Source organism: Leptonychotes weddellii, chromosome 14 (genome assembly GCF_054177405.1).
Source record: "Leptonychotes weddellii isolate Sample4059 chromosome 14, ASM5417740v2, whole genome shotgun sequence".
Taxonomy (NCBI): Eukaryota; Metazoa; Chordata; class Mammalia; order Carnivora; family Phocidae; genus Leptonychotes; species Leptonychotes weddellii.
The window spans coordinates 32,692,979-32,719,818 of record NC_138382.1 but is presented as its reverse complement, the minus strand read 5'-3'; the positions used below and the strand labels follow the sequence as shown (position 1 = coordinate 32,719,818).

At 42.0% G+C, this 26,840-nt stretch overlaps 1 protein-coding gene and 1 long non-coding RNA gene across 10 annotated transcripts in view; one reads left to right on the top strand and one right to left on the bottom strand.

The window, feature by feature from the left end:
* Positions 1–4,718, bottom strand: part of LOC115939048 (uncharacterized) — a 40,754-nt gene extending 36,036 nt beyond the window's left edge. For both annotated transcript variants that reach the window (XR_014139992.1, XR_014139993.1), the window contains exon 1: positions 3,275–4,718. This is a non-coding gene — a long non-coding RNA (uncharacterized LOC115939048). The remainder of the gene's footprint in view (positions 1–3,274) is intronic.
* Positions 4,719–5,460: 742 nt separating this feature from the next.
* Positions 5,461–26,840, top strand: part of NFIB (nuclear factor I B) — a 587,047-nt gene continuing 565,667 nt past the window's right edge. For 2 of the 8 annotated variants that reach the window (XM_081802995.1, XM_081802993.1), the window contains exons 1-2: positions 5,491–7,102; positions 13,168–13,699. In XM_081802995.1, the coding sequence (XP_081659121.1) occupies positions 7,073–7,102; positions 13,168–13,699 (562 nt within the window). In that variant the 5' untranslated portion in view covers positions 5,491–7,072. Of the gene's footprint in view, positions 7,103–13,167; positions 13,700–26,840 lie in introns of all 8 variants that reach the window. The other 6 variants (XM_081802996.1, XM_081802994.1, XM_081802998.1 and 3 more) reach the window with 5 other exon arrangements.

Here is a 26,840-nt window from a genome sequence, read left to right as displayed (position 1 = left end):
ATAAGCAGGGTGCATGTGTGTATCTGATTGGGTAGTTCAAGATTTAATCAAAATCAGAATTAGTGTGACTTTTGAGTACCTTTACTGTATGGGGGGGGTGGGGAGAATCGTGAGGCTAAGAAGCTGACCTTTAAGCAGCCAAGTAGAAACTGCAAAGAGTTGTGAAACACAAAACGTTGTGGTTTCCAGTTTTACATTTGAGGTTTGATGTTTTCATTTAATGGTATGAGAGATGGAGAAAGCTCCAGCGCTGAAAAGTCCCTATTAAATCATATGTGGGCAAAGGTCAAGCACTCCAACTCACTGATACAATATACTGCAGATTCTTGCCTAACTGATGGGGAGTACAGGAAAAAGTGCTTGGGCAATAAAAGTATTAGACGGGTAATTATCGTCGTGGTTGGGACTGCATTCTTGTGCACTGGGAAAAGGTTTTTACTGGCCCCGATGAATTTTAAAGCTGAGTATTGTTGAAAGCTGTTTTAATAGGAAATTGATTAGCTGAGTGTTTCATACAATAAATGGTGACAGTTTCATTGTTTGATGTCCAAAATAAATTCCTTTTATTCTTTAGCAGACATAGACATCTATTTAATTTTAATATGATCAGACTGAGCAGCAGCATAATTATGAGTGAATATGATGTCACGAACATTTGTAACCTTGCTTTTAGAGCTTTTGACATCACACAATTTGACAATATTATTGCTTTGAAATTTATTAACTTTCTGTGTTGTTAAAACATTTCAGAGATAAAGTTTACTGAACATATATTTTGTGTAGGCCCAATTGTTTGTCTTTTCTCTTTGTAATTACACATTGTTTGTTAAATTTTAATTTGAAAGTTAAAACGCACAATTCTGTTGTTATGCGTTATTTTGATTTTGAAACAGAATGGCAGTTTTCAAAGGAAGAATTGGAGAAAGGGGTGCAGAAAGTTTGAGTTTCTTTGCAGTACACCTTCTGCACTTCTTAATATAGAATGTAAAGACTACTTGGCTATTTTGGATAAAGCTTTTTAAACATCTCCTTAAAACCAATCTGTTTTCATGTCACAAAGGTGTATGCAGATGAGTAACAAAAAATCGATTTATACGTAGAAATAAGATGATAGTATAGTTTAAAGGTCAGCTATTTTGAAAAAGCTATTTTGAAAAAATAACTACAACACTCTCAGTCTCAGCAGAGAAGAGACTGGGTATTGAGAGTGTATGTAACTTTTGAACTATTGTGAGTAAAGCAAGGCAATTATTACCATGATTTTCAAGGCTTAAAATAAATCATGCAAAAGTTTCAGGCAACTGCTGACTTTGTAATCCAGGAGCAAATGTCTTCAGAAGTTGGGAATCTCTGCTGATGAACTGGCTTCATCTCTGGAGAGAAGTGGAAACCGGCTAACCTTAATAGAGGAATCTGGCCCAATCGCTGTTCACATTCAGTCGTGGCTTGTAAATGTGCCCGAAATGTAAGCACACTTAGTGGGATAGTATTTTTTTTTTTTTTTAACAGTCGAGTACAGGCATTTCAGCAGCGACATTATTAACAGCGTCATTTTTCTCATTTAGTTTTGTCCTCAGGGGACACCAAACAGCTCCCAGAGGAGGGAAGAAAAGTCCACGGTTATTTATTCGTTTCAGTGAAAGGCAAAGCACTGGCAGTGGGGGGTGGGAGGGTGGGGTGGGGAAGCTAACCAGTTGTGAACTTCCTAGGAGGGAAAAATTGCTACCCTAATTTGACAGTAGTAGTTTAAGGGCTGAGAGAGCTGGGCATGATTTTGCAATTCCCATCAAGTGCAGGCAATTTCAGTACTTGTTGGTTGTTTATGTATGTGCTTTTGAGTGGATTTTTGGTGTTCCTGCTTGTGGATATGAAATTGTGTTTTCCCGGCTACACATGTATGATTTTTGTGGTTCATCTGGAAGAAGGAAAGGTCCCTGGGCATGGTGTGGTGGATACTTGCAGTTTTGCAGGCCTGTTTCCTGGGGTCAGGAGGTCATCTGTCTCTTTTGTATTTAGTTTTAAAATATTGATATTGGCGATAGGGCCAGGGTGTGTGGTTGTTGAGCCTCCCCTCAAATCACATTCAAGAGCTAAAAAAAAAAAAAAGTCATCGGGTGTATTGAAAATGACAGCTTAGTTAAGCTCCAAGAAACCTTTCCCTAAACTGCCCAGGATTTGCAACCTGTCACTGAGTTTCTTTAGAAGGGAGAAGGTTAAAAGAAAATCAATATTGATAGATACTTCAGATGTCAAGTCCTCTCTGGAGGTCGGTGAAAGGCTCCAACTGGGTAACTTGCTTAATTTTTCAAATATACGATTGAGTTTTGAAAAATCCAGTCTCCCGAAGCACTGGCATTCCTTCTTGAAGTCAACAAACTGTCAGCAAAGAAACTTTTTTCCTCTCTAAGGTGGCAGGGAGTAAGTGATATAGGGAGGAGATTTTAGTAATTCTGAAATATCAAGTATTCCTGTTGCTGCAGGAGGCTTTCACTTCTTTCTAGTTCCTCAAACCAGATTTTGGGGTGAATGCAATTGGCTTGTCATTACCTTTTGGTGTGGGGGAGAGAGAAGAAAGAGAGTTTAGGGAGAGGTAAGTATCCAAAGCTAAGAAGTGTTTGGCCCATTTTAATAGTATCAGAGACTTCTCAGAGATACTTTAACAGCACTCTTAATACCATGGCACAGACATTCTGGAAAAAAGGGAAAGTGAATAAAATGCATGTACTTTCTCACTTCCTCTCTCTACTCTTCTACCTGGGATTTAAAAGATTGGTACTTCTCAAATCAAAGGTAATGGATGAATGTTCTGAGAGAAGCCAGATGTCCCATACACCCAAATCTACCAGTCTCTCTTTACAAAATCTCCCTTAAAGTTCATCCTGGGAAGGCCTGCAGTGACCTTGACATTGGCTGGACAAGAAGCAGTGTTTTTTGGGGGGGTGTGGGGGGGAATGTCAGCCATCCTGCTCATGGCTCCCAGGCCTGAATGGCCAGTCAAAGCCATATAAACTGAGCACCCAGGAAGCCCTTCCAGGATGTCTCTGTTGCTCATTCTTTCTTCCCTTTTCGTTCACCCCATCTCACCATTACTCCTTTCTCAATTTCCCCTTTCTTGGAAACACATCAAAACTCAAAACTACCAAGCATCCTCCATGCTCATCAGACTGTCCCCAACCACAAGCACTCTACAAACACGGAGCACCTGAGAGAGATTTGAACCCCTCAGAGATAGGCCTGGGAGGCCCCAGACATCTTCACTTCTCTGGGATCTTACCTGGGTCTGTCGCTGCTTCTTTACCCCTGGTGCTGCTGCAGATTTGTGGGTTCTTCTGTGTAACAGTTGTCAATTTTTCGCTTTTCTTTTTTAAGCTTGTGAGAAACTTTTGGATGCAACCTAGTTTTGGTGGCAGAGGGAAATGGTTTCTGTTGGTAAGGGAAGCTAATAGGGGAGGAGGGGTACGACCTCTGCAGACACTTGCCCAGGGCTCAGCCCTGGGCCTCTTTTGCCAGGGGACAGCGGCTGGTTCTGGGATCTCTGGCTGAAAGGAGCGCTCTCTGGGTGCCAGGATTTCACTGGGGGTGGTGTGGTGTGGAGGGAGGGAAGAAGGGAGGGAGGGAGGGAGAGAAAGAGAGAGAGATGGGCTCCGGATTTTTAAAGAGACCCCGGAATAATGGCTTCTGTAAGAGCCCAGGCATTCAAAGAGGTGTGTTCAAGGACATGAGTGCATTCGTGCCAAGGGGAATGTCTTTTATGGTAAATTAACTCTGGTTAAATTGAATATTTGTTCAAAGGGAAACTCCAGTAGTTAAAGCTGGTATTATCAGTAACGCTTCCCCGCCCCCTCCCCTCAGACTTCGCTACGAGAGAAGAGAGAGGCAGCATAATGTGCAATACAAAGTGATGCTTTGGGGTTTTTATATTTAATCTGAGATCGCCTAAAATTTTCTGAGAGAGGAGTATTTATTTGCATTAATCCCGACTGTCACCTCATCCTTTCATCTATAAAGACTGTCAACTTTATCCTGGCTTTTCAAAAAGAAGAAATGACCCACACAAAGGAAATTAACGTTGTCAGAACGCTGACTAGAGGATTTGCCTCCGGGGGGAGCAGGGAGGCTGCTCCCAGTGGTGTGTGCCCTGAAGGGTTAACTCGGGTCAGTTCTCGAAATTTCCCCGACTTTACCTGTCTTCCCTGATCCACCGCTCCCCCTCTCCGGCCTCCTCAGCTCCCCACCCCCCAGCGCCTTTCTTCTTTGGGCTCTGGGTTTACGGGGGCTGCAGCTGGTAGACTTGGCAAGCTCGCCTCATTAAGAGCGCTCTTTGAAAACGGACTGTGTTTGAGCATTTCCCTAATGAGGACAGGACGGGGTTAAAAAGTGACCATTTCATGGTTGACTTGAACCTGCCTACTTTTCTTGATGTGTCGTTGTGAAATGCTTGATGTGGATAACTCCCACTTGGTGAAGGAAAAAGTCACTGGTTCCCTCAGGTCCGCTGGGGGGACCGGGGGGGGGGCGGTGGGCAGAAGCGGGAAAGAGCGAGAGAAAGGAGAAAGTTGAGGAAGAAAACCGAAAGAGAGGAAGAGGAGAAGAGGGAAGGAGAATCAGAGAGCCCCGCCAGACCGCAACAGCACAGTTGGGAGCAGGGGCAGTCGAGTCCTCTTCGTGGCCCCAACCGCCCCTGGCAGCCCCCAGCTAGGTAGACGCGGAGCCCCTGGCACTCACTTTTCCTCTCTCCATTGTCTGGACAGCCTTTGCTTCCACCTCTTCCCCACCCACCCCTTGCCGAAAACCGGAATTTGGGGGGCGGGGAGTGGTGTGTGTGTGTGAGAGTGTGTGTGTGTGTGTGTGTGTGTGTGTGTGTGTACGCGCGCGCGCCCGCGGGCGCGTACAGAAAGGGTGCAAGGCAAATCGCCTCCCTCCAAATACCCGAAATCAAGTTCATTCACTCGGGACCCCGCGGCTCGCCGCCGGGGTGGGGGCGGGGCCCTCCGCGCGGGAGCGAGGCCGGCGCGGCCGCCTCTGCAGGGCTGTAGCGGCACACGCACCCCGCTCGCGCGCGCGCCCGCCCTCCCCGCAGCTTCGGGCGCGCCGCCGCCCCGCCCTGCCTGCACCCCGGCGGGGAGGGAGCCGCTTTCCGCCGGCGCCCCGGGCCCCAGGGGGTGGGGATTGGGAGCGAGCCAGCGGGGCTGCAGGAGGAGGAGAGCGGAGCGGGCCGCGGGAGGAGGAGGAGGAGGAGGAGGAGGGAGCAGGAGGCGGCGGCGGCAGCTCGGCCCGATCCTCCCGCTCCGAGCGAGGCCACGTGCACGGGGCACCCCCGGGAGCGCGGCAAACCGCGGCGAAGCGCGGCGCGCCGCTTCTGCCGAGCTGCCCCGGGGCGCGGGCTCGCGCTGGGGAGACCCCGGAGGACCCCGCCCCCCGTCCGCGCCGGCGCTCCCCAACTACTTGAGCCGAAGTTCGCTCAGGCCCCCGCCTCCTCGGCCTGCCCCTCCTCCCTTCAGCCGGCGAGCTTGGCGGACCGCGCCCGCCCCGGGTGCGAGAGTCGGCGCCCCAGCCTGGGCCCCGGGGCGGCCTGGGTGTGAGGGAATTTTCCATTCGTTCCTTTCTCGGGCCCAGACCGGCTCAGTGCTTCTCCCACTCGGATGTTCCCGCGGCTTAAAGAGTCCGCAGCGAGCACAGAAATACCTCTTCCAGGGCGGGCTTTCGGGGGTGTGTATGTGTGTGTGGTGGTGTGGGGAGAGTGCGGGACTTGCCCAAAGGGCGGAAAGATCTAGTTTGGAAAGAAAAAAAAGTCATGGTTCTGTTGCACCGATATTAGACCTTTAACAAATGAGAGGGAGAGAGAGAGAGAGAGAGAAGAGAAAGAGAGAAGCAAGAGGAGGAGGAGGAAGGTGGGGGGCGGGGGGTGTGGAGAGGCTGGTGCAAAAGGAATGCGCGTTTGCAGGAGGAGGAGTAAAGCGATGATTGTGTAATTAAATAATAAAACAATCCTTAAGTCTGATTTGGAGAGAGCTCGAGCGGGGTCCAGAGGGTGGAACCGGTGAAAATTTCAACTTCCAAGTTTTGCAACGAAAGAAAGCGAGAGAGGGAGGGGAAAAAAGAGCCCAGAGCAGAAAAGAGACGAGTTTGGAGCCGAGCGGGAGAGCGGGATTTATCGTTTGGGATTTTTCAGGAGCTCGTTCCGATCCCCCTGGGCTCTGGGCAGCGGCGGCGGCAGCAGCAGCCTCCTCGCTCGGCCGGGTCAGACGCGGGGCGAGGCGGGCGGCCGGGCGGGCGGCCGGGCGTGGAAGAGCCGGCGCGGACGGCGGCGGCGGCTGCAGCCGGGGGCCGCGCCGCGAGCCTCTTCCGCCCGGGAGACCTGCGCCCGAGCCCCCTCCCTCACCCCAGCCTCTCCCTTCTCCCCCACCCACCCCGCCCCCACCCGGCCCTCTCCCGCGCGCGCCCCGCCACCCGCGCGCACTCGCTCACGCTCCCCCTCGCGCACACACATGGTCGGCTCGCGGCAAAGTTTCGCTTGCGATCGCCACTCCGGAATCCTGCCGCAGTGCTCGGGGCTGTAACCTTGAACTTTCCCAGCGCGGTGACACATTCTCCTCGCTCTCCCTCCCGCGCTCTCTCCCGCGCCCCCCCCTCCCCGCCTTTTTTAAAAAAGCATTTCACCACCAACTACCACCCCAATCCAACCCACGCCGAACCTTCGCGCACCCCCTAGCCCCCAACAACAACAACAACTGCAAAACAGAAAATAAATCCCAAACCCAGGCGAAAAGCAGCCAACACCGGCGGCGGCGGCGGCGGCCTCGGCGAGCAGGGCCAGCGCGCTCGGACTGCAAGAGGGTTAAAAGTGTAGATTGGATTTCACCCCGGGAAATCTAGCACGCCGAGTGAACTTGAATCTTTGGCTATTTAAGGAGGACTGGGTTTGTTGTGAAGTTGCGGTGATCCAGCGCAGAGCCCCGTCCTGATTGAACGCATCGCGGGGCTCAGATGACTGTAAAATGAATAGATGAAATTCTTGCTTCTCGAAGATTTTCTTGCGCATCTCCGGGAAAGTGCGTTTTAAGGCGAAGTCATGATGTATTCTCCCATCTGTCTCACTCAGGTACATGTCTCGGTCGCTCTCTCGAGCTTTCTCTCTAGTCCGAAATGCCTTTGTTTTGTTTTGTTGCTCTCGTCTGCGGACAATTAACGGCTTTAGTTAACCTTCGTACATCCCTGTCCCTCGCAGAAGTGGCCCGGAGTTGCGGCGGGATTTGCGGGGCGGCGTGGGAGCCGGCGCGCGGCCGCTCGCCCGAGGCCACTCCGCGCGCCCGACCCCGCGCCCTGGGCTCGGGGAGCGGGCGCCCGCGCGCTGCCAGGGCGGCTGGGCCGGGCGAGGCCGCCGGGGGTGGGCAGGGCCCCGGCCCGGGAGCGCCAGCCCCTGCGCGGCCGCCCGAGTGCCTGCTGCTGTGCGGCGCCCCTGCCCAGGGTGACCGCCACCCCTGTCGGTCGCTGGAGCGCTGAGACCGACTCGGGCTTTAGAGGAGCTTTACGGAGGGACAGAGCCCTTATAAACAACCAGTGAACTTGGGCGAGGGAACTGTAGCACGAGTCCTTGTGGGCGCCTGTGGACTCCGCTGCAGGCAGTGGGCGGGCGACGAAGCGAGTCGGAGGTTGTGGTCCGGAGACCCATTCCTTTGCTTAATTTGGGGATCTGAAACTCTGGTCCATCGTGATCCGCACTTTGAGGTTTCCAGTGACCACACCACAAAGGCAGTCTTTACGTTGACACGAGTTAGTTGGTCTTGGGGAAAGTTAAGGACTTTAGAACATGTTCATTTTGTGGAGACCTGTTCATTTGATGATATTTGGGCGTAGCTCGGAAGGCAGAAAGTAATGCTGGAAAAGTAAGGTCATTTTAAAAAAAATTCACTTTGAAAATTGTCCTAAGACTTTAGGAACAACGTTATGAAATAAAGCACTGGCTTGATGCATTTTTAAGAACACAATTTATATAATTTTAAGCCAGACGGTCAAATGGAAAAGTGGTGAGACCGAACGGACTTACCTGGGGGCGGTTTTCATCGCTGCCCAGCTAACTAACCAACTGGCGAACTAACTAAATATCAGCCCAGAGTTGTTATTTGAAGCATTATTTTAAACCTCGAAAGGTGTGGGACTGTTGACTTCAGCTTTGAGGAGGAAGTGTCACCATTGGTAATTGATAACCATTTTCTTGGACATTGCCATAGAAAACTACACAGTTAAAGAAGTGTTGCCAGGTCTTAGTTGTGTTATAATTTTTTAAAAAATCCAATATCACGATGATACATTTTTATAATGGACAAATGATTAAGATTTCAATTGTATGACAATTAGAAGCCATTGTGATTGGAAAGGACCGAGGCATTCATAAATTGTGAATGAAGATGAAAACAATGATAAGGCTTATTCAGTGATTGGATACAGTCCTGTAGCTTTTTGGCTGACACATTTTTTATTGTTTATATTTTGTTTGGCATCTGAGTATGATTAACTTAGATATGGCTATTTTCAGCAAGTAACGTGCACTTTAACAAAACTGGAAAAATGAGTTGCTGAGTTATTTGTATTTTAAAAGCTACAAATAATGGACAATAAATATGACGATGAAGCTGTTTCAGGTATAACGAATTACCTTTAGTTGTAAAAGTTACCTTTCATATTACCTATCAGCAGGATATTTTTTTCTTTCTGGTAAACCATGTTCATTTGGTATTATCTCTACATTATTGAAGCCTAGTTCAAATAAAACAAATTGAGGTAAGCTTTTTCGCTTACAAAGTACTGCATCACTTATTCTCACCTGCAAAGGATTGCTTTTCTATATTAATTTATATTTCTAGCATCAGCTGCTCAGAAACCTTGCTAGTGATTACACTGCATTTTTTTATTTCCTCTAAATATGCACTGTAAAGTCACTAGCTTTATCATAATTTCTATAAGTTGGAAATAACATTGCAGCATCGTGACATATGGAATATTAGGAGCATATACAGCATAATCATTCAGCTATCACATTAGTATTCAAGAACACATACTTAACAACACTAATTCATGATGACTAACATTCTCTCTTGTTTTAATAATGTAAATCTAGGTTGACGTATTAAAACTATTATGGGGATTTCAGGCCTATGCTTAAGAAGGAATTGTAGCTTTCCAATTCTCAGTATCTCTGTGACTTTATAGGTAATGTAAGGTGTTGCAAAAAGTAAGAGTACATTAATAGTGTTACTTTTATATCAGACCAGTAGTTTAGCTTTGTGTTATAAGAGTCTATTAGCTATAGCAAAATGTTTTTTAGGATGTGTAAATACAGAATAGAGAAACATTCTTAATTGGTTGAAAACTTTACAAAGTGTCTCAGCTGTTGCAATAAAGTATCTAGGTTTTAGAAAGAATTTTAATTCAAAAGGAGCTACAGTTAAAGTTGTTGATATTTAGCAAAATGTTATGTAAAAGTATCAGTATATCCTTATAAATCAGTATTTATACTTCAGTACAAATCAGATATAAAAGGAAAACTAAGAACCTTCATATATGATTTAATATTTTGCTTTTTCTAAAAATAATGTAAATCCTTAATAAAACTTTCACTTGGCATGACTGCATTGAATTATTAAAATTTCAAGTTCTTCATGGGACATATTTTAAATGGTTTATTGTTATATAGCAGTGCCTCAAGAATATCTAGTATTTACTCTTCCACCTCTCTGTTGATCTAATTTTCCATCCCTTTCATGGAAACCATTGTTTCTGTAAAGAAAAATAAATATTTCTGGTGGAATTAGAATTGTTTACTTTTACATTTGATATTTGTAACTTGGTTATTTATTTTATCAATTTAGTTCAACTAAAGGAAGTTTTAAAAGAGAAATGTCAATGAATTTTAATAAATACTCTAAAAGGGAGAGGTGGCATATTACCTTAGTGTAGAGCCATTAGATCTTAGGTCACTTATATGCTTAGCTTAAAAAAAAAAAAAACTTTCATAATGGTTTAAAGTGTTATTGTGATAACCTATTAATTAGGACATTTGAATACCTTAATCACTTTTTTTTTTTGGATGAAGACAGTTACTATGCTTCATATGCGTGTCACTCAAAATTACGAAAAATGTATTGCAGCTCAGTGTTAGAGAACAGTCACACTTGGGAGATGACATTTTAGGCATGTTAATACAGAAGTGTATGTGACTTTTAACAAACCTCTACTTATCATTTTTTTGGAGGTTATGTCTCCTTGTCAAGTGTTTCACTTGAAAGGAATCCACAGAATAGTAAAACCCTGTAACATTTTTATAAGGCAACTTTGTGGACTGAGCAAGTTTGCTGTTTCCATTTGTCAGTAAGAAAAAAACTATGTTTTAAAACATTATTTGGCAGCATTGGCAACAAACTCAAGGCAACCTTAAAAAAAAAAACCCACATTGTTTTGTGTGCATTTGCTAACAAATTCCAAATTCAGTTTTCAAATTTGCATTTTAATTGTTTAAAATAATTTATTAAAATTTTGGGATTTATTACATGACAGATGATTTGAAACTCAAACAAATTTAATCAAAAGTATGTTTGATGTCTTTATAAGAAAATGAAATGTCACTGAACATAGTACTTAAGGATGTAAGCACTTAAGAGTTACCGCACCGCTTAATATCTGTTGCAATAATGCAAGATTTTTAAAAGCGTGCCAAGGGTAAAATGAATGAGACAAAGCTCCCCCATCTATTCTTTACATTCTCAAGTCCTTAGCTGATGAGTATGTATGTATGTTTTTTAATCATATCAATAAATCGTAGTAAAAGTCAGATTATAGGAAGTGAGTTCCCAAAGCATGTTTAAGTCCACACTTCCTTAAACGGGGCTTCCTTTGCATTATTTCTAAGGGGGATAAACAAAGTTTTTGTAGTTACAGTGAAAGCTGAAAGCATGGCATCAGAAAGTATATGGAGATAGGGAGGTCTTATCATGGGCTGTGGTTGCTGTGAGCAGGGCTGCCTTCCCACACAAAGAACAGATTGTGGTTTAACTCTTTCCATGGCCTAGTTTAATGTGCTTGCATAGTAACCGAATTGTTCAAATCTCTGCTGGAAACTACTGATCGGTTTAATGATTTCCTCTATGGCATTTGGTTATGCCTCATGCTGTGATGTAATCATCTGCATTCTGTATTGTTATAAAATTTTGATTTATACTCATTCTGCCGGAGGAACGTTTTACAGCAATATGTTAAAACACTTGGTAACTGTGTTAGTGATTGGATGGGACATACACCTTTTCCGTGTGTGAAACGCATACCGCGAACACGCTGTAGTCTTTAGCACCGAAAACTCGAATTTCATCTTAAAAATGGATTCAAACCCATAGGGCATTTTCTTTGGCCACCTTCTTTGTTAGAGTGTCATTAGTTGCACTTTCTTCATCTTTACCCTCATGGCATTCATCAGACTGCTGGTTAGATAGAATTTATTCCACGCAATTCAGGGTGACCAGCCCTAGTGTGTCGATTCTAAGTTGGGATACGATAAGTTAGAGAAAGTTATTTTCCTGGTTGGGGTGACGGTGCATTCAGCGTGTCCAGAAAAGTGGCCGCGGTGGGAAGTTCTTATTTGCTTCGGATCTTGGTTTATTACACGCGTACAGTATGCCTGCACAGGATGTTAGCTCTTTCTCTGAGCAGTAATAGGCCTAAGCTTATGAGACAGGTTTTACCTATGGCAGGAAGTAATGAAACACGAACTGCTTTGGGAAGTAACTTGAAATATCTGTAGGTGAAGATGATCTGCCATTGCTCACTGCCTCCCTCCCTTAAAAAAAGGCTTAGATGGAACAGGCAGGGAAAATGCAGGAGCCTAAGGTAAAACCACTTCGTTCAAAAGACAGGATACTGGAGAGTCGATACACGTGCAGACTCACAAGCCATGCATACGTGCACCCATGCTCCGGCCGGAGAATTCACATGCGTAGCAAATGAATTGTATTGATTCCACAAAAGCAGTAAGTGACCAGCGATGCACTCCTGGTGTCACCCTGCCACCGCATGCAGAGACACAAAGCATGTAAAGTTGGTGCCAAGTTGCCATTTTTCATTGTTCACCTCAGATTGATTTTTGTTTAGAAGAATTGCCATACTCATGTGATCGGTTAACAAATTAACTGACTCTGTGGGGCTTCAGATTCTATAGGAAAGCTGCCGGAAGAACATTCATATAATTTTTATTTTCAACTTTGGAAACTTTTATTGAAAAACGGGAAGAGTGTGTCTGTGAGAGAATAGAGTGTGAGAGTGAGTGAGTGTGTGTGTGTGTGTGTGTGTATGGCGTGCGTGCGTGTGTCTTGGAGGCGAGTGCTGGTGGTGGAGGGAGAGAATGCACTGCTCAAAGTATGGAAACCTTCTGTTCGGGACACTGATACGACAAGCTGTGTCCTTTGCCCACTTTCCCTCACTGTGTACCGGTTTCTCTAGTTACCACTCTTGGAATGGTGCTGTTTCAGTGTTGGAATGTTGGACGTTTGATAAGAAAATGGATCAAGTTTAATGGCGCATGCTCTTTGTGCCACCAGCAGCCTCTTGCTGAGAGCATGCTCCAAAAGCGGGAACTGTGTGGCATTACACTGAGCATCTATATGCTTTGTGTTTCTGTGCCACAGAGAAGAGAAATGAACTGTGGCATCGCTCCTGCCTTCTGAACAGCTCTGCTCCGATTAAAAAAAAAAAAAATCTCACTGTGTTCTTTGTAAAATGGTACTGCGTAGTGTTAGTTGGTCAATCAAATATTTAAATATTAAATTAGGTGCCAAGCACCTTGGTTACTTACGTTTTAAGGAATGTGGGATGCATGGTGGGAATGAGGGGGATGGGGCCAGAGTGGAAATACAAATATAAATCTTATTTTCTTTTTAGGAGGCAGAATCAACCTGTATATTTTGGTGGAAAAGGGGCTGCTTGGCATACTTTATTTTCTTCTTCTCCTGCTATTTTGATAATTTTAAATAAGAAAAGAATGTGATTTTTATGCATAACTTTTTGTAATGAATTGGGAATGGACTGTAGTTTTATTTATTTATTTATTTATTTATTTATTGAGCCTTTAAAACTAAGCTGACTGTGTCTGTCTTCTTTCTCCCCCCCCTTCATCTTCCACAGGATGAATTTCACCCATTCATCGAGGCACTCCTTCCACATGTCCGTGCAATCGCCTACACTTGGTTCAACCTGCAGGCTCGGAAACGCAAGTACTTTAAAAAGCACGAGAAGCGAATGTCAAAGGATGAAGAAAGAGCAGTCAAAGATGAGCTTCTCAGCGAAAAGCCTGAAATCAAACAGAAGTGGGCATCCAGGCTCCTGGCCAAACTGCGCAAAGACATCCGCCAGGAGTATCGAGAGGACTTTGTGCTCACCGTGACTGGCAAGAAGCACCCATGCTGTGTCTTATCCAATCCCGACCAGAAGGGTAAGATTAGGAGAATCGACTGCCTGCGACAGGCAGACAAAGTCTGGCGTCTGGATCTAGTCATGGTGATCCTGTTCAAAGGCATCCCCTTGGAAAGTACCGATGGAGAGCGGCTCATGAAATCCCCACATTGCACAAACCCAGCACTTTGTGTCCAGCCACATCATATCACAGTATCAGTTAAGGAGCTTGATTTGTTTTTGGCATACTACGTGCAGGAGCAAGGTAGGAGCAGATTGTTCTTTCTTCTAGTATGGCAAACACTGCCCACAAACCCCGTATACGGAACAGCTGGCTTGGGTTGGATGTTCCTCGAGGCCCCTAGGTCTCCTTCACCCCCTCTGGGTAGAGTGGCCTGCCCTCTTCCACTCCCATGTCCACTCCCATGGGCCAGCCATGGACACAGGCATGGAGCTTTCATACCCGGATAGGCGTGGGTGTTTTGGGAAAGACCACAAAGAGATGCGTTTTCAAATGTCTTTGAAATAATATACCTTTTCAAAGACACAGACTAGTCTGAAAAGTGTAGTTTATTACAATTCACTTTTTGTCCTCGGCTGCATTCCTTGTGTCTAGTCATTTCTCAGTTTGAAAATGTAACTTTATTTATGAATAGTCAAACCGCTTTTTAATAATCTTTGTATTGGCCTCATAACTAACAAGGTAGATGAACTTTGCTCACGAATTTAGTCCTATTGCACCGAAAATAGAATTAACATTTCCTATTACAAAATGCTTAAGATAGCCAATACCAGAAAGTGTATCTTACGTGGACCTAGATTTATTTAATTTGAATATATCTATCAACACCTCCTTTTGATTGTGTAATATTCGCCATAGATTAGATGGATTATAGTTCTTGTTTAAATAATTTATGGTATAATATTTTCCCAGCGTGACTTGGGAATACTTAATATCATTAGTTTACTTGAATGTGAATTCACAAAAGTTACTGAGGAGAAAAGTTGCAGCTCTCCTTACAGAACAAAAACAGAAAGTGGACTGGTTACACTGGTTTAAAATAAATCTCAAAAAGAATGCAGAAACCACATACCATATCTATTAAAAAAAAAAATACCTGATAAAGACAGTGGTATAAATGTCAAAAATAGGGGATATTTTTGCTGAGTATTTTTTGAGTTCATGAAATATGTTTCTTTATTATTATTTTGTATTTTCCTTTAAATAAGTGAGGATTTCTTTTCTTCAAATAAATGTGTCAAGATACGGATTTCCATGTATTAGCAACATCATTTTAAAAAGCAGCATACCAAAAGTGGACTGAAGTTTGATCTGCCACAGATGGTGGGTCATTTCCTAACTTGCCTGGTGGTAGGGAAATGGCCTGCAGATACTGAGGTGGCAGACGGGTTATCTGATATTCGTTATATAAATCTGGGATTCGGTAAATTGTTATGAACTTTATTATTATCCAAAAAAATGAAATACCAGAATTACTCTTTTGACTCAGAAATCTAGGTACTTGTTACGTGCTTGTCTTTATAATTCCTTGATATAGTGTTAGAGCTATGCTTAAATGTCATTTAAAAATTTTTAGTTTGATTTTAAATAAGATGCTGGACATGATATATTTGAAACTATTACTTTTGTTGTTGTTGTCGAGACATTGCATTTGCATTACCATGCATTTAACAATTGAAGTCCAAGTAATGATGGTTTAGAGAAAAATATATTTTTGCCCTGTGTGTCCTAAAATAAAAGCTCATAAACACATGACACTTAATTTGATTGACAGCTGTCTAGGAGGTGACATCCTAAGGTGGGCTGTATATCTGTGCTGGATTGACTGTGAACGTGTTGTAAGTGTGTTGTGAAAGTCAAGGCTGGAAGTAAAGTTTTAAAAAGTGGGCCATGCAACTTTTTAGTGCAGGGAGGGAAGATTTGCAACCACTTCACTGCTACTCACATTTTAACTTGCTTGAAGGCTAGTCCTTGAGGTGTGCCTGCATGTACATTCACTCCTGGGGCAGGCAGCCAAGTCTCTTGGTGGATGAACTGACAATAAAGAACATATCCTTTGGATTTGTGGAGATAGATTGAAGAAAGAAAAATGCATAGATGCCTTCTGCATTGCACCATTGGTCATGATAGTCATGAAGTTTTAAGCAACTCTTGGAGACCATATTTTCAGATAAAACATTGATTTTGTTGTTTTTTTGAATCTCTATCATAAAAAGCTTTCATTATTTTACCCTGTACATCTAATTGGTATCCTCTCCTACCTGCCAGTGCGTCATCTCTTCTTAACATCTGTTGGCTCTTTCTTTGAAAAAGTCACATCAGGATGCTTTTGTGTTTTCCTTTCTTCAAAATTGATATCTTTTCTTTTTGGTCAAATGTAGGTTAAGTATGTTATTTTGCAGTGCAATTGATTGAAGAAGGCATTTAGAAAGACAAGTCTGTAGTCAATCAAAGTGCTGCCTATCTCCCATCATGACTCTTTATTTCTCCTCTAAGTACAAGAAAACCCACTTAAGTCGGTTTTATACATCAGGCAAAGAAGTATGAAGAAAGACATGAGGGAAAAATAAGAAAAGGGAACTGTAATGTTTACAACAGAACAAGCAACAAAATTACCTTTCCCCCCCTCTTTCTCCATCTCCGCACTTCTAAATGACTGGGAGGAAAACATGAGAAAGAACAGAGAGAATGCCAAAGATGGTTGCCACTGGTACCAGGATTGGCATCAGACCCTCTTTGTTTAGCTCAGGATGCCTGTGATTTGTTAGTTGGCATCCGCATTGCAGTGTGGAGTGATGTTACAATATATTGACAATTTCCAGATCTAGAGATGTCAATAGTCCTCTTGGTTATTTATACGAGATCACGAACGGCATCTCTTCTGGAGGAGGAAATAAAGACCAGCATATAATAAAGTTCCATTGTTGGCCAACTTCCTCTGCTTTTCTTTTTCCCTCTTTCTCTTTTGGTTCAACCCACACTTTTTTTTTTTTTCTTCATGCCCAGCAGCCTCATCTTTTTTTTGAAATGTGGAAAGAGTTACTAGAGCTTTGACACAAGCTCTAGTACTACATCTGCATCTGATATGGTTTTGGGAAAAATTTATGCATTTTGAAATCACTTTTGATATATAGTTCATTAGACCTTTGCATCACATGGCCACAAAGGCAGGATTTTCTTTAAAGCTCAATCTCTTTGTTATTCAGCTTCTTCGATGCATATAGCCCGACTGACCGCAATTTAGTCCATTTTTCTATTTCTCCACATTAGTAAAAGGTCATGTTCAATACAGTCATTTATAAAATTAGATAAGCCCCCCACTTTACCTCAAATATACACATCATGTGGGAGTAACTGCGTTTAAATCCATAAAATCATTTGACGTTATTGATTCAGAGGGCTGCGCTTCGGCTGTTCCGTTGCTACAAGAACCGCCATTTTGTTTGTGAAGTGCCAGGCGAGGGGGAAAAAAAAGGCAGACACTGTGCTTGATGCCAATAATGGTTGCCAGTGGCACCGAGGTTGGCATCAGACCCTCTTTGTCTAGTTGCTGAATGCCTTTGATTCGTTGGTTGGCATCCGCATTGCAGTGGGCACACTGGAAAGTTTTTGACAATCCCTGAATGAGAGCTGCTTGCTTGTTTGCTGCAGCAAACCTTAGCTAATATAAAACCCTTCCTTTTTATTTTTTAGGTTGTTGCTTTTTGGTTTGTTTTTTTTTTTAAAGCTGTGATAGATTAGAGGAAAAAACAGCTCTAAAGTGGCCTCCATTTTCCCAAGGATGTTAAAGATGTCCAATGATTCTTGGGCAGGTGGTACCTATTCCCCATATTGTCTTTGTTATTGCATTCATGAAAGCCAAGCAAAACAAAACAAAACAAAAACCAGGCAAACCCTGCACAGGACACCTTTCTGGGACGTAAGTGTGCTGTAGGATGCGGGGTGTGCGTTGAGGGTGTGGAAGACTAGCTGAATGTAGTGATGTGTAATGCATTCATTATGACTGACTCTTGCTTTCAGTCACATCACTGCTTATTTCTTATGTAATCTGTAGTTCCCTGAGTTTCCAGCTTTCCAAATTTTATAGTAACATGTTGAGAGGATTTAACTTTTCTTTCTAGTGACTAACGTGGAACAGTGTAAATGTTAAAAAAGAAAATAAGCAAAGCTTCATGAGGAAACCTATGTGTTAAGGTCTGATACAAATCCTCTGTTCCTGAATTTCTCAATTCTGCATCAAAATGTTGCCAGATTCTCAGAACACAGTTCTGCACACCAGGAAAACCAACCAAAAGGCTAAAATAATTTTGGTTGACGTTTCCTAGATAGTGAGCATTAATATTGCTTTCCGGTTAACCACCATTATCTCATTAATTAATAAGAAGGATTAGCAGTTCTACCCCAAAGGGCTGCAGAGAAGGAAGTCTGGCCTATGGGAGGCCTTGAGTCCAGGCTGTGTCCTGTCTGAAGGGGAAATGGGGGGTGGGGTGTGTGTGGGGCGGGGGGGAAGACTGGGCTTTCCCTGAGGCAGGGAAGGGTTTTGAAGAAGGAGGTCAAAACACACTAAGAAGTTTAAAGATCTCAAGAGATAGTAACTACTGTCCTGAATTTAACAGATCAGAGTTTAAACTAAGTCAGCCTAACTGATTTTTGGACCGTACTTTTGCACTCCTATTAAACACGTTTCGGATACTGAAGAGAGTCCAGGAACCTCTCATGGCTTATGGCTCTTATTAAGGAGGAGTTTCCTTTAGCCTTGGGGAACCCTTAAAGTCAGGATCCACTGCTGGATGGCAACTTTCGTTGTTTTATTGTTAAGCATTATGATAATTAAAGTATATTTTAAAGTTGTGAAAAATGTGACTTGTTTACAGGGGAGGTTGTAATCATTGTTACTGTTTTTGAAATAGAATCCTTCCCGGTTGTCACATATCATTAGCGAGGAAGCAAATGCTAAGAATTATTTTCCTCCCTCAGTTACTGACTTTTAGAATCCTTTTGGGTAACCATTGTTTCTTTATGAAAAGCTTATGTAGGTAATTGTTTGCAAGTTGACAGCGTATTTTAACATTTTAATAAATTTCACTTCATTTGCAGGTATTTCCCATTATGGGGAAAACTAAGCTCTTGGAATTTGTTGAAATGAGGCCGCCCTCCAGAATGATCTGGTGTGCTTGCATTTGCGAAGGGCTCAGAGAGCATAAAGTTTGTGTGCACGTGGGATTTGGGGGGGACACTGCTAAATTTTCCCATCTAGCATCCTGTCCTTGACTGAACTCCTGAGCTCCAGGGCACATTTGTTTGCATTCTAGCTCACACACAAGTCGCCAGATAAAGAGTGGCTCTTACTGGCATGACGTGCTCCAAGGCTTAATGAGACTTTTGTGGGAACATATATTGTAAGATAAGATACTTAGCCATTTTCTCACGGATAAGGGGCTAGAAGCTCACCCTCTGTGCCATGATATCTCTGCCATAAGAGATAGCTCTGCCAGACAATTCAAGAGTTAAACTCGGAGGCCCCAGTTACCAGCTGGGGAAGCTTGGCATCTGTGTTCTGATATGGCAACTAAGCTCTTGCATTGCTGTTAATATGATTTCACTTTTCAAAGGGAAAGGAGTTGGGGGGGGGAGCGGCTTGTTTGTTACATCAATTATGATTTCAAATATTAAAAAAAAATACAGTGACCCACTTTCTGGAGGCAGCAAAGGTTGGAAAAATATCCTACCGACAGCATTAGGCATCCCTCCCACCTTAGGCCCTCTCCAACTGCCCCCCCCCATACACAGAACTGCACATTTTATAATAAAAAATACTCACCTAGATATGGGTTGGATTTGCAAATTTGGTGCACTCTGCCTCTTGTGTGGCTAAAAGACTCTATATGTAAAAGAATGGAGATGCTGTTCATTATTCAGGAATAATGGTAATTTGGGGATCTGTGAATTGCAGTGACAGAGATGGTGGATGGGTTTCCCAAGGGTTGACTCCTTGACAGATTCAGTGTGGGCCTTGGAGCTGGGCAGGGCCACTTAGGGAGGCCACCCATAGCCACGGCCTAAGTTCTTTAAAGTTGCTGGTTTCCAAAGTGGAGCAGAGGGAGTGTTTCCACGCAGAGAGGTAATATAGAATGGGTAGGATCTCTTATTTACTTAGTTGTTTTTCCCTAACTGTGGAACTTAGGAGGGAATTGCCAAAAGGAAATTAAAGTTTTAATCCTCCGCTAATTTTTCCTTTCAAATTTAGCATTACGGTTTGAAACAGTCCAAGATACCTGACTTCGTAAAGACTTTCTCCCCATAAACGTTCATTATGCTTGATTGAACTGAAAAACTAGGCCAGTGGGCTTAAAAAAAAACTCTGCAAGGGCACTCTTTTGCCCTTCACATCTCTGCTGACCTGTTAGGATTTCAGCACCTGAAGAGGGAGGGACCGACCCAGTGCGAGGCTGAATCAGAATTCTCTGGAATTCTTAAAAGTTGAGATAAGTAAGTTTTCATTTCTGGCATCCCAGTGGCTTGTATGATAACTGACTTTAAAATCACAGGAATAATTACCGCTTTGTTGGGAGCTTAGGGTGACAGAGAGTGGAAATAGCATAGGAAAAACTTTCTGAGATGGGAGGTTGCTAACGATCTGAAATTCCAGGGGCAAAGTGAAGGGTGATCCCTTGCTGTGAAGCTCGCTTTTTGGGTAGAAATTTCTCTTCAGCTTGGGAAAGAATAGCATTTTCTAGTTTGAAGTTGAAAGCAGAGCCCTGCGACACTCGAGGCGTTTTTGTTATGTGCTAAGGCTGAGCAAGTGATTAGCCAACGTCATGTTCAAAGCAAAGTTTTCCAACTTTTTTCCCCTCCATCCTTGTGGAGGAGGAATAATTTTAGAAATCTCAAGGACTAGTGGTTATGCGATGGGAAGCCGGAGTGATTACAGCAGCGAGCCTCAGCGCCAAGCATAGCAAGAGGGGGGCTTCCTCTGAATCATGCGCGCTTTTCTGTGGCAGCGTGGTATGTCGTCTCATTTTAAAGAACATTCTTGGGTCCTTGAACTCTAATTATGTGATGTGGTTAATTTAACTGAATTCAGTTGTTAGGATTTGGCATAGGGAATAAATCATCAGACTGCAGAGAACTTGTGAAAACGAAGTGCGTGGAGTGAGTGAGTCTGTGGGGTTAGCTTGTATTAGACTGAACGGTACAGGATGTGAGGCTAATGGGACTTGAATGGCTGGGCTTTTGGTTGTTATATTATTCAGAAAATTGGAAGAAATGGCTAGCAATTAACCAATGAGGTGGAAAGACCTTGAGGCTGAATTGAAGGCCACACACTGAAAAAAAAAATCTTCAAAATTTACATCAAGCAATATTCCAAGATAGGAATGCAAACTCTTCTTGTGCATAAATATATTGTTTATAATAAAACACTTAGAAACACATATTCTCTCTTTTATGATGATAGTTTAAACAGGACAGCATTGATGAATCACAGACAAATTAAAGAACTCTGAATAAGGACTATATAATTGAAAATATGGGGTGATGGATGAAGTAATTTTACTAGCTGAGAGTTGCCCGGAGGTTGTATATTTTCAGAATCCCATTTTAAGGCAGTTCAGAGCATGTAGTAAGTTATGGATGAAGCACAAATCATTTGAAAATGGGATTTGTTTAAACAAGTGCAAAAAAGAAAGTAAGAATTGCCCATGAAAAAAATTCTCTATTCTAAGTATGTGCAGTTTAAAATTTTTGGTTAGCTTTAACTCTGTTTCTCAAAATAGAACATTTAGTAAACAGTATTCAACTGAATTTTAAAATACACATATCTCCCCCAAAACTACACAGAAGCATTTAACAAGCATCGGTTAATATTCAGTGACACTCATATATATTCTGATAGTGAGTGAAGCTGAAGATTTCTTTAAAAACTTGATTTTTCAAAACTCACATTGAAAAAAAATCCGTGGAAAAATGTATCGTTGTTAACAGGGAATGGCAGAGTGCAGGACAAAAATCTAATCATGAGCACAGATGTTAAGAAAGTTATTTGAAATGGGGTGTATTCTGTAATTCATGTGAGTAGGGGATTACATTTATGCCTATGTTAATAACACGAGTATGTCAATATGAAGTCTATACCCCTCTATTAGTGAAATCTAAAGTGTGAAAAATGTTCCTGCTTAGGACAACTTGTATTTTATTATTCTGACATCTGCAGTTTCTGGATGGATTACCTTAAATTTGCTATGCTATGTTAAAAGCCTTGTTTTATGAGGTCGGTCTCAGCTTCTGGCCTTGGTGTCAGGAACCCTGCTACGTGATGCAACTTGCCTTGTTAGGTTTAATTGACCAAAGCTGATGTGTTAAAACAATTCATTTGTGCTGTAACTTATGCCCTGGCTAAGTTGCTACCTGAATCCTTTGACCTTGACTTGTCTGGGTCACGAAATGGCTGCAAGCTGTTTGACCTTTCTATTGTGCTGTAATGTCACTGTTTCCTCTTATTCTTTAATGGTAATAGCTGACAAAAAGCCCCAGCCCTGACTTTACACCCCAGTGGATTTAAGGCGTCCCTCTGCAGTAGCTATGTCTTCTGTTTGACATGGTCTGGCTGTAGAAGTGACTTTCTTTTGTTTGCTGACAGTGATGGGGACAAATTTGCAGCCCTCCTTACTACCAGAGGTGGGGGATAGTATTCTGGTATTTGGAGGGATTTGAATTCCTTCTGCTTAGATTTTCAGTTTCCGTGTTTTATGATGATGCATATCACAATTTCCTTTTCCCCACTCTTCTGAGGTCGACTTTGCAGCTTTTCATATTTATGATTTCCTTAATAATTGCTTTTCAACATTTTCAGCTGTTACAATAAAAATATTCTATTGTCATTACATAGGGTAAAAGTGATAAATTGAGCTATGCTTTTGGTTACCAATATATAAGTCCTAAAACAACGGACATTTAAACTTCACCCTATAAATCTTTGCCCAGTATTGGAAAAAGCCTTATACTAACCGTGTAGGACAAGACAGAATTTTTAAAAAATCAGAGTCATGTCGTAACTTTATGTATCCCACCTTACAACTCAGTTTATAGTTTTAGGGGAAGCCTATTTTTTGTGACTTAAATAGCTAAGTCCCAATACATAGTAGCGAACCATTAGTAGACTTGAAGTTTTTATTTTCTGTGGGGACTTTTGCCAGCATGTGAAATTAAATATTTATTTTAATGAATATAAAAATTGTTTTTCTATTCTTTATGAGGACCCATATGCAAAAATGGAGTTTTACCTCTGTTCTCTTCTGAAGCAGTGAAATAATTTTATTTTTAAAATAACTGGAAATGCCTTCTAAAATGTTAAAACACAGATATTTTTATCCTACCAAATTTTTCTTTGCCAAATATGACATTGTAGTTCATGATTTTTCCTATATTTGCCAGATTAAATATTTAAAATCCAAGCTGTTACATTTTATTTTTAAATTATTAGAGGAAAAAAAGGAAGTTTAAGTTAGAATGTGCATTTCCTTACTTGTGTGCCGCATACTGTTTATACATGTGTGTGGATACACTGACAGATGAGAGACAATGTGGCTCAGGCACTAGAACCTTGGGGAAAAAAGCCCTAGATTTTTCTATTCTCATTTAAAAAAATAATCTGAAATGTCAGGTGAGAGGATTTTACTTTTTCTTTTCTTTTCTTTCATTTTTTTGGCGGGGCGGGGGGGGGGCGCGGGGCGGCTGGCAGTTGTTTTAAACTATTTCCCCCCTGGGGGAATGTTCACAAGGTTAAGGAATTTAAATGCTTCTCAGCATTAATTGTGTTGATAATCCAGCATCCCAGAGGTTCGAGGAAGAAGGGTGAATGAAATACACTGAATCTGATTTACTCAGGAGCCTTAGTTTCTCTCTGTTCTATAAAAACCAGTCTAGACTCAAAGACACATCTCTCTTGACTTTTTGTTCCCTCGTTGGCTTCCTCAGTCGTAGAGCCAACGTAGTTAGTTGGGTTTGGATGTGGTTAGGGAGGCTAATGGGTCAGATGCAGTGGGACCGTGGTTGGAAAAGAGTGAGCAAGCAGCCCCTGAGGATTTCAAAAATGTCTATGACTTCTTGAAGTCAGCCTCAGTTCCTCCATTGAAAGAATTTACAATGGAGCTCAGCTGTTGAGTTAAAGAGGTTAAGTTCCGGGGCCATGCATGCTGGTGTGCGTGCGTGCGTGCGTGCATGCGCGCATGCGCGCGCACTCGAGATCTGAAGAGGAAAAGTGAAGCTGGAAAAGAAGAGAGAGGTAGGGCTTGGATCTTGCAGGAATTACTTAAGAAGAATAATTCCTAGATAGATTGGAGAGCAAATACAGTGCAGTTTAAAATATTCTGTCATCCTTTGAATTTGGGATTGCTTTTGGAGTTGAGCACATCTCCCTTCTTCCTGCCGTTTTAGATTTTTTGCGGCATCGAAAATTAAATGCATGAATCTGACATTTAGGGCCTACTCTTGGTTCTACCTTCTCTCAGCTTTGTGACCTTGGTCAAGCCACTTAAGCTCCATGTGCTTTGGTTTTCTGTTTCGTAAAATGAGGATCAAAACGTCTACTTCACAGGATTGTTTTGGGATTAAATGAAATAATTCATGTAAGCAAAAGCAGTAGTATTAACAACAGCCATTATTACTCTATGTAAAGGAACATAGCATAATAGATGCTTGCAGAGAAACTAGGCTGATGTTGGAGAGAAGAGGTGATTGGGTGTTGAAGCAAAAGGTCATAATTAGTTTTTACATTATCAGGTGATAAGACATTCCCAAGAGAAAATGAAAGTCTCTGATCACAGTAATGTTTATAGATATTTGTTAGTAAAACCTCTGAATGTAGGCGTATGAAGTTAGCTAGTTGTATATAGTTTTAAAATCTATTTAAGTTAGGAATACTGTACAGTTTTAGCAATCCTTTATATCAGATTTAACAGAGAAGTAACTTCTTGACCAAACTAGGAATATTTCAAAGAAAGGAGTAAAATAATTTTATTAGCAGCTCTCTGAATAAATAACTCAATTTTGGTATCAAATGAAGGGTGTCCTAGCAAGACTTGTAATTCACTGCATTCCAGTAAAAGCATAAGACTTCTATTTACCAAAAAATTAAATTGCCAACATTTGGGAGAACTACACTTAAGTTTTAAATTTAGTTGGACAGAAGTGATGATATGTGGCTAGACTGGATTGTTCTTGACGAAGAGCATGCTGCTGGTTTTTAGACTCTAAGTCTGAAAGTGCATTATTCAAAAATGACCCCTAGTTGGGTCAAAACTCAAAATGTTTAATTAGTTGCATGAATTGTTTTGACTTTATTACCATTTAGCTCCTTCTCCTTTAAGTCAGTCTTCCCCATTTATCCTTTTTATGGTGTTAAGCAAATTAATTAAATGATCTCTAGAGGGGAAAAAGTTCTTATTTCTTACTTAAAGTGATTTCACTTTTACTAAGAACAACTGGGAGCCAAATGGGAGGGGGTTAAAACATTCCCTTCTTTTCAAGCTAGATTTGGGATTAGTGTTTGACTTTAGTGGCTCTGGATGGCTGCATCCTTGTGGTCGTGAAGCCACTTTTGTGGGCCAAATATGTGGGGAGCTTGTCATGGCACTTGTCCATGGCCAATGGGTTGCTCCCCTCACTTTCTCTGCACAGCAGGTTTGGAAAGTGAATGGATTCACCCATATCCATGGTTTCTACTAGAGAAGTGCCTTAAATTACATGTCACATTGGTGTCGTACAAAAAAATAAAATCATATTCTTACATGAAGCATTTTATAATAATACCTGGAGGTTCTAGCCAGGAGTTAATAGGAAAAGCTGTCTCACTGTTTGTTCATCAGTTAAAGGATAACTGGGATGTGCAGCAAACAGTATCAGAACATTGATTAGCTTGTTTAGATTCTGGCACATACTTTTAAATAATCTGTGTCATGGGTTTTCTTTTTGAGAACATACCTTGTATTTAGTTGCTCTTCTTCTGTTCGTGGGATACACAAAAATAAAACAGCATGTATTTTAGTTCACGAAGGAAATTATATTCAAAATTTTTTAACATATGTAAAATGGATTGTTGTTGATGGCAGAAGGATTGGCATTTTATCTTTCTAATACCTTGGAAAAGCTTTATTTGCACTTATGACTTAAAGTTGGTATCGACCTAAAATAGCAATGCATATATGGTTCATGGTTCTTAAATACTGGTTGCCTTTCATAGCCTCTTGGAGATGCTAACGTATTTCTTTAAATTTCCTGATGGTAAAGTATTAATATTTTTGGATAAGACTTAGAGTTATCATGTAACAATATCTGTTCTATTTACAGTCTCCAAATAAGGGAAAAGCTGCTTATAGTAATATGAGGATCACTGGTCTTACAATAATTAAATAGACTTGTTATACTACATTAATCCCTTTTGGAACATTTGGAATGACTTCTTAGTACTAACAAACATAGCATTAGGGCCTAAAATTAATCTGCTTTTGGTATCCAACATTTTATAATATAAAACATGTGTATAGAGAAACATATTTCGGGTTTAAGATGAGTTCATGGGAAGACAAAATGAAATTATATTGGAGTATGATTCCAAGTACTGATAAAATACGGAATTCATTTACAATCAGCGTAGGTAGACAAATTGTTTTTGCTAAGTTTTTGTGTTCTGGTGAATATGATGTTTGGGCTCTCAGAATTACTTTCCCCCTGAGATCCAAGTTTTGTACATGATCCACCAGATATACGTGGCATGAAATGGGAATATTTCCATCCAGTATCCAGGAGGCTGTGTTAACAGCTTGTGAGCTGGTGTTTCTTGGTTACCTGCATTGATATGGTTATTTATCAATCCCAGAGAAAATGAAGTGGACTCAATTTTAAAGTCTGGCCCAGTCTTATTCTGTGTTTTGTAGAAATGGTTTAAGTTAGTGGCAGACTCTGCATTCCCACAGCATTATTCCAGATTTGCTGAAGGGACTTCTGAGATAGGGTTATGTGGACATCTGTTGTGGAAGCCCCATGAGGCATAATTCCCTCTGCAGTGTGGGCTATTGTTGAGTTTTTCACACCTGGGATGTGAAGTCAGCCTTCGGTGTTCCGGTTCCAGGGGAGATATTTGGGGAAGGATCAAGGGCTAGTTCACTTCTCGGACAGATTGTGTGCATCTGCACAGAGAAGTATGGAAGTGCTGAGAGTATCGAGTTTGCAGCCATTTTAGACCATGTGCCTGGGACCAGCTAACACATTGTCAGGGAAAAACATGATGTAGCAACAATATTAGATCATGCAGATGAGACTACTGAATAGTAATAGTTATGGGCAATATTTTGGAAAACACTGATTAGTGACAGTTTTATTACAGCAA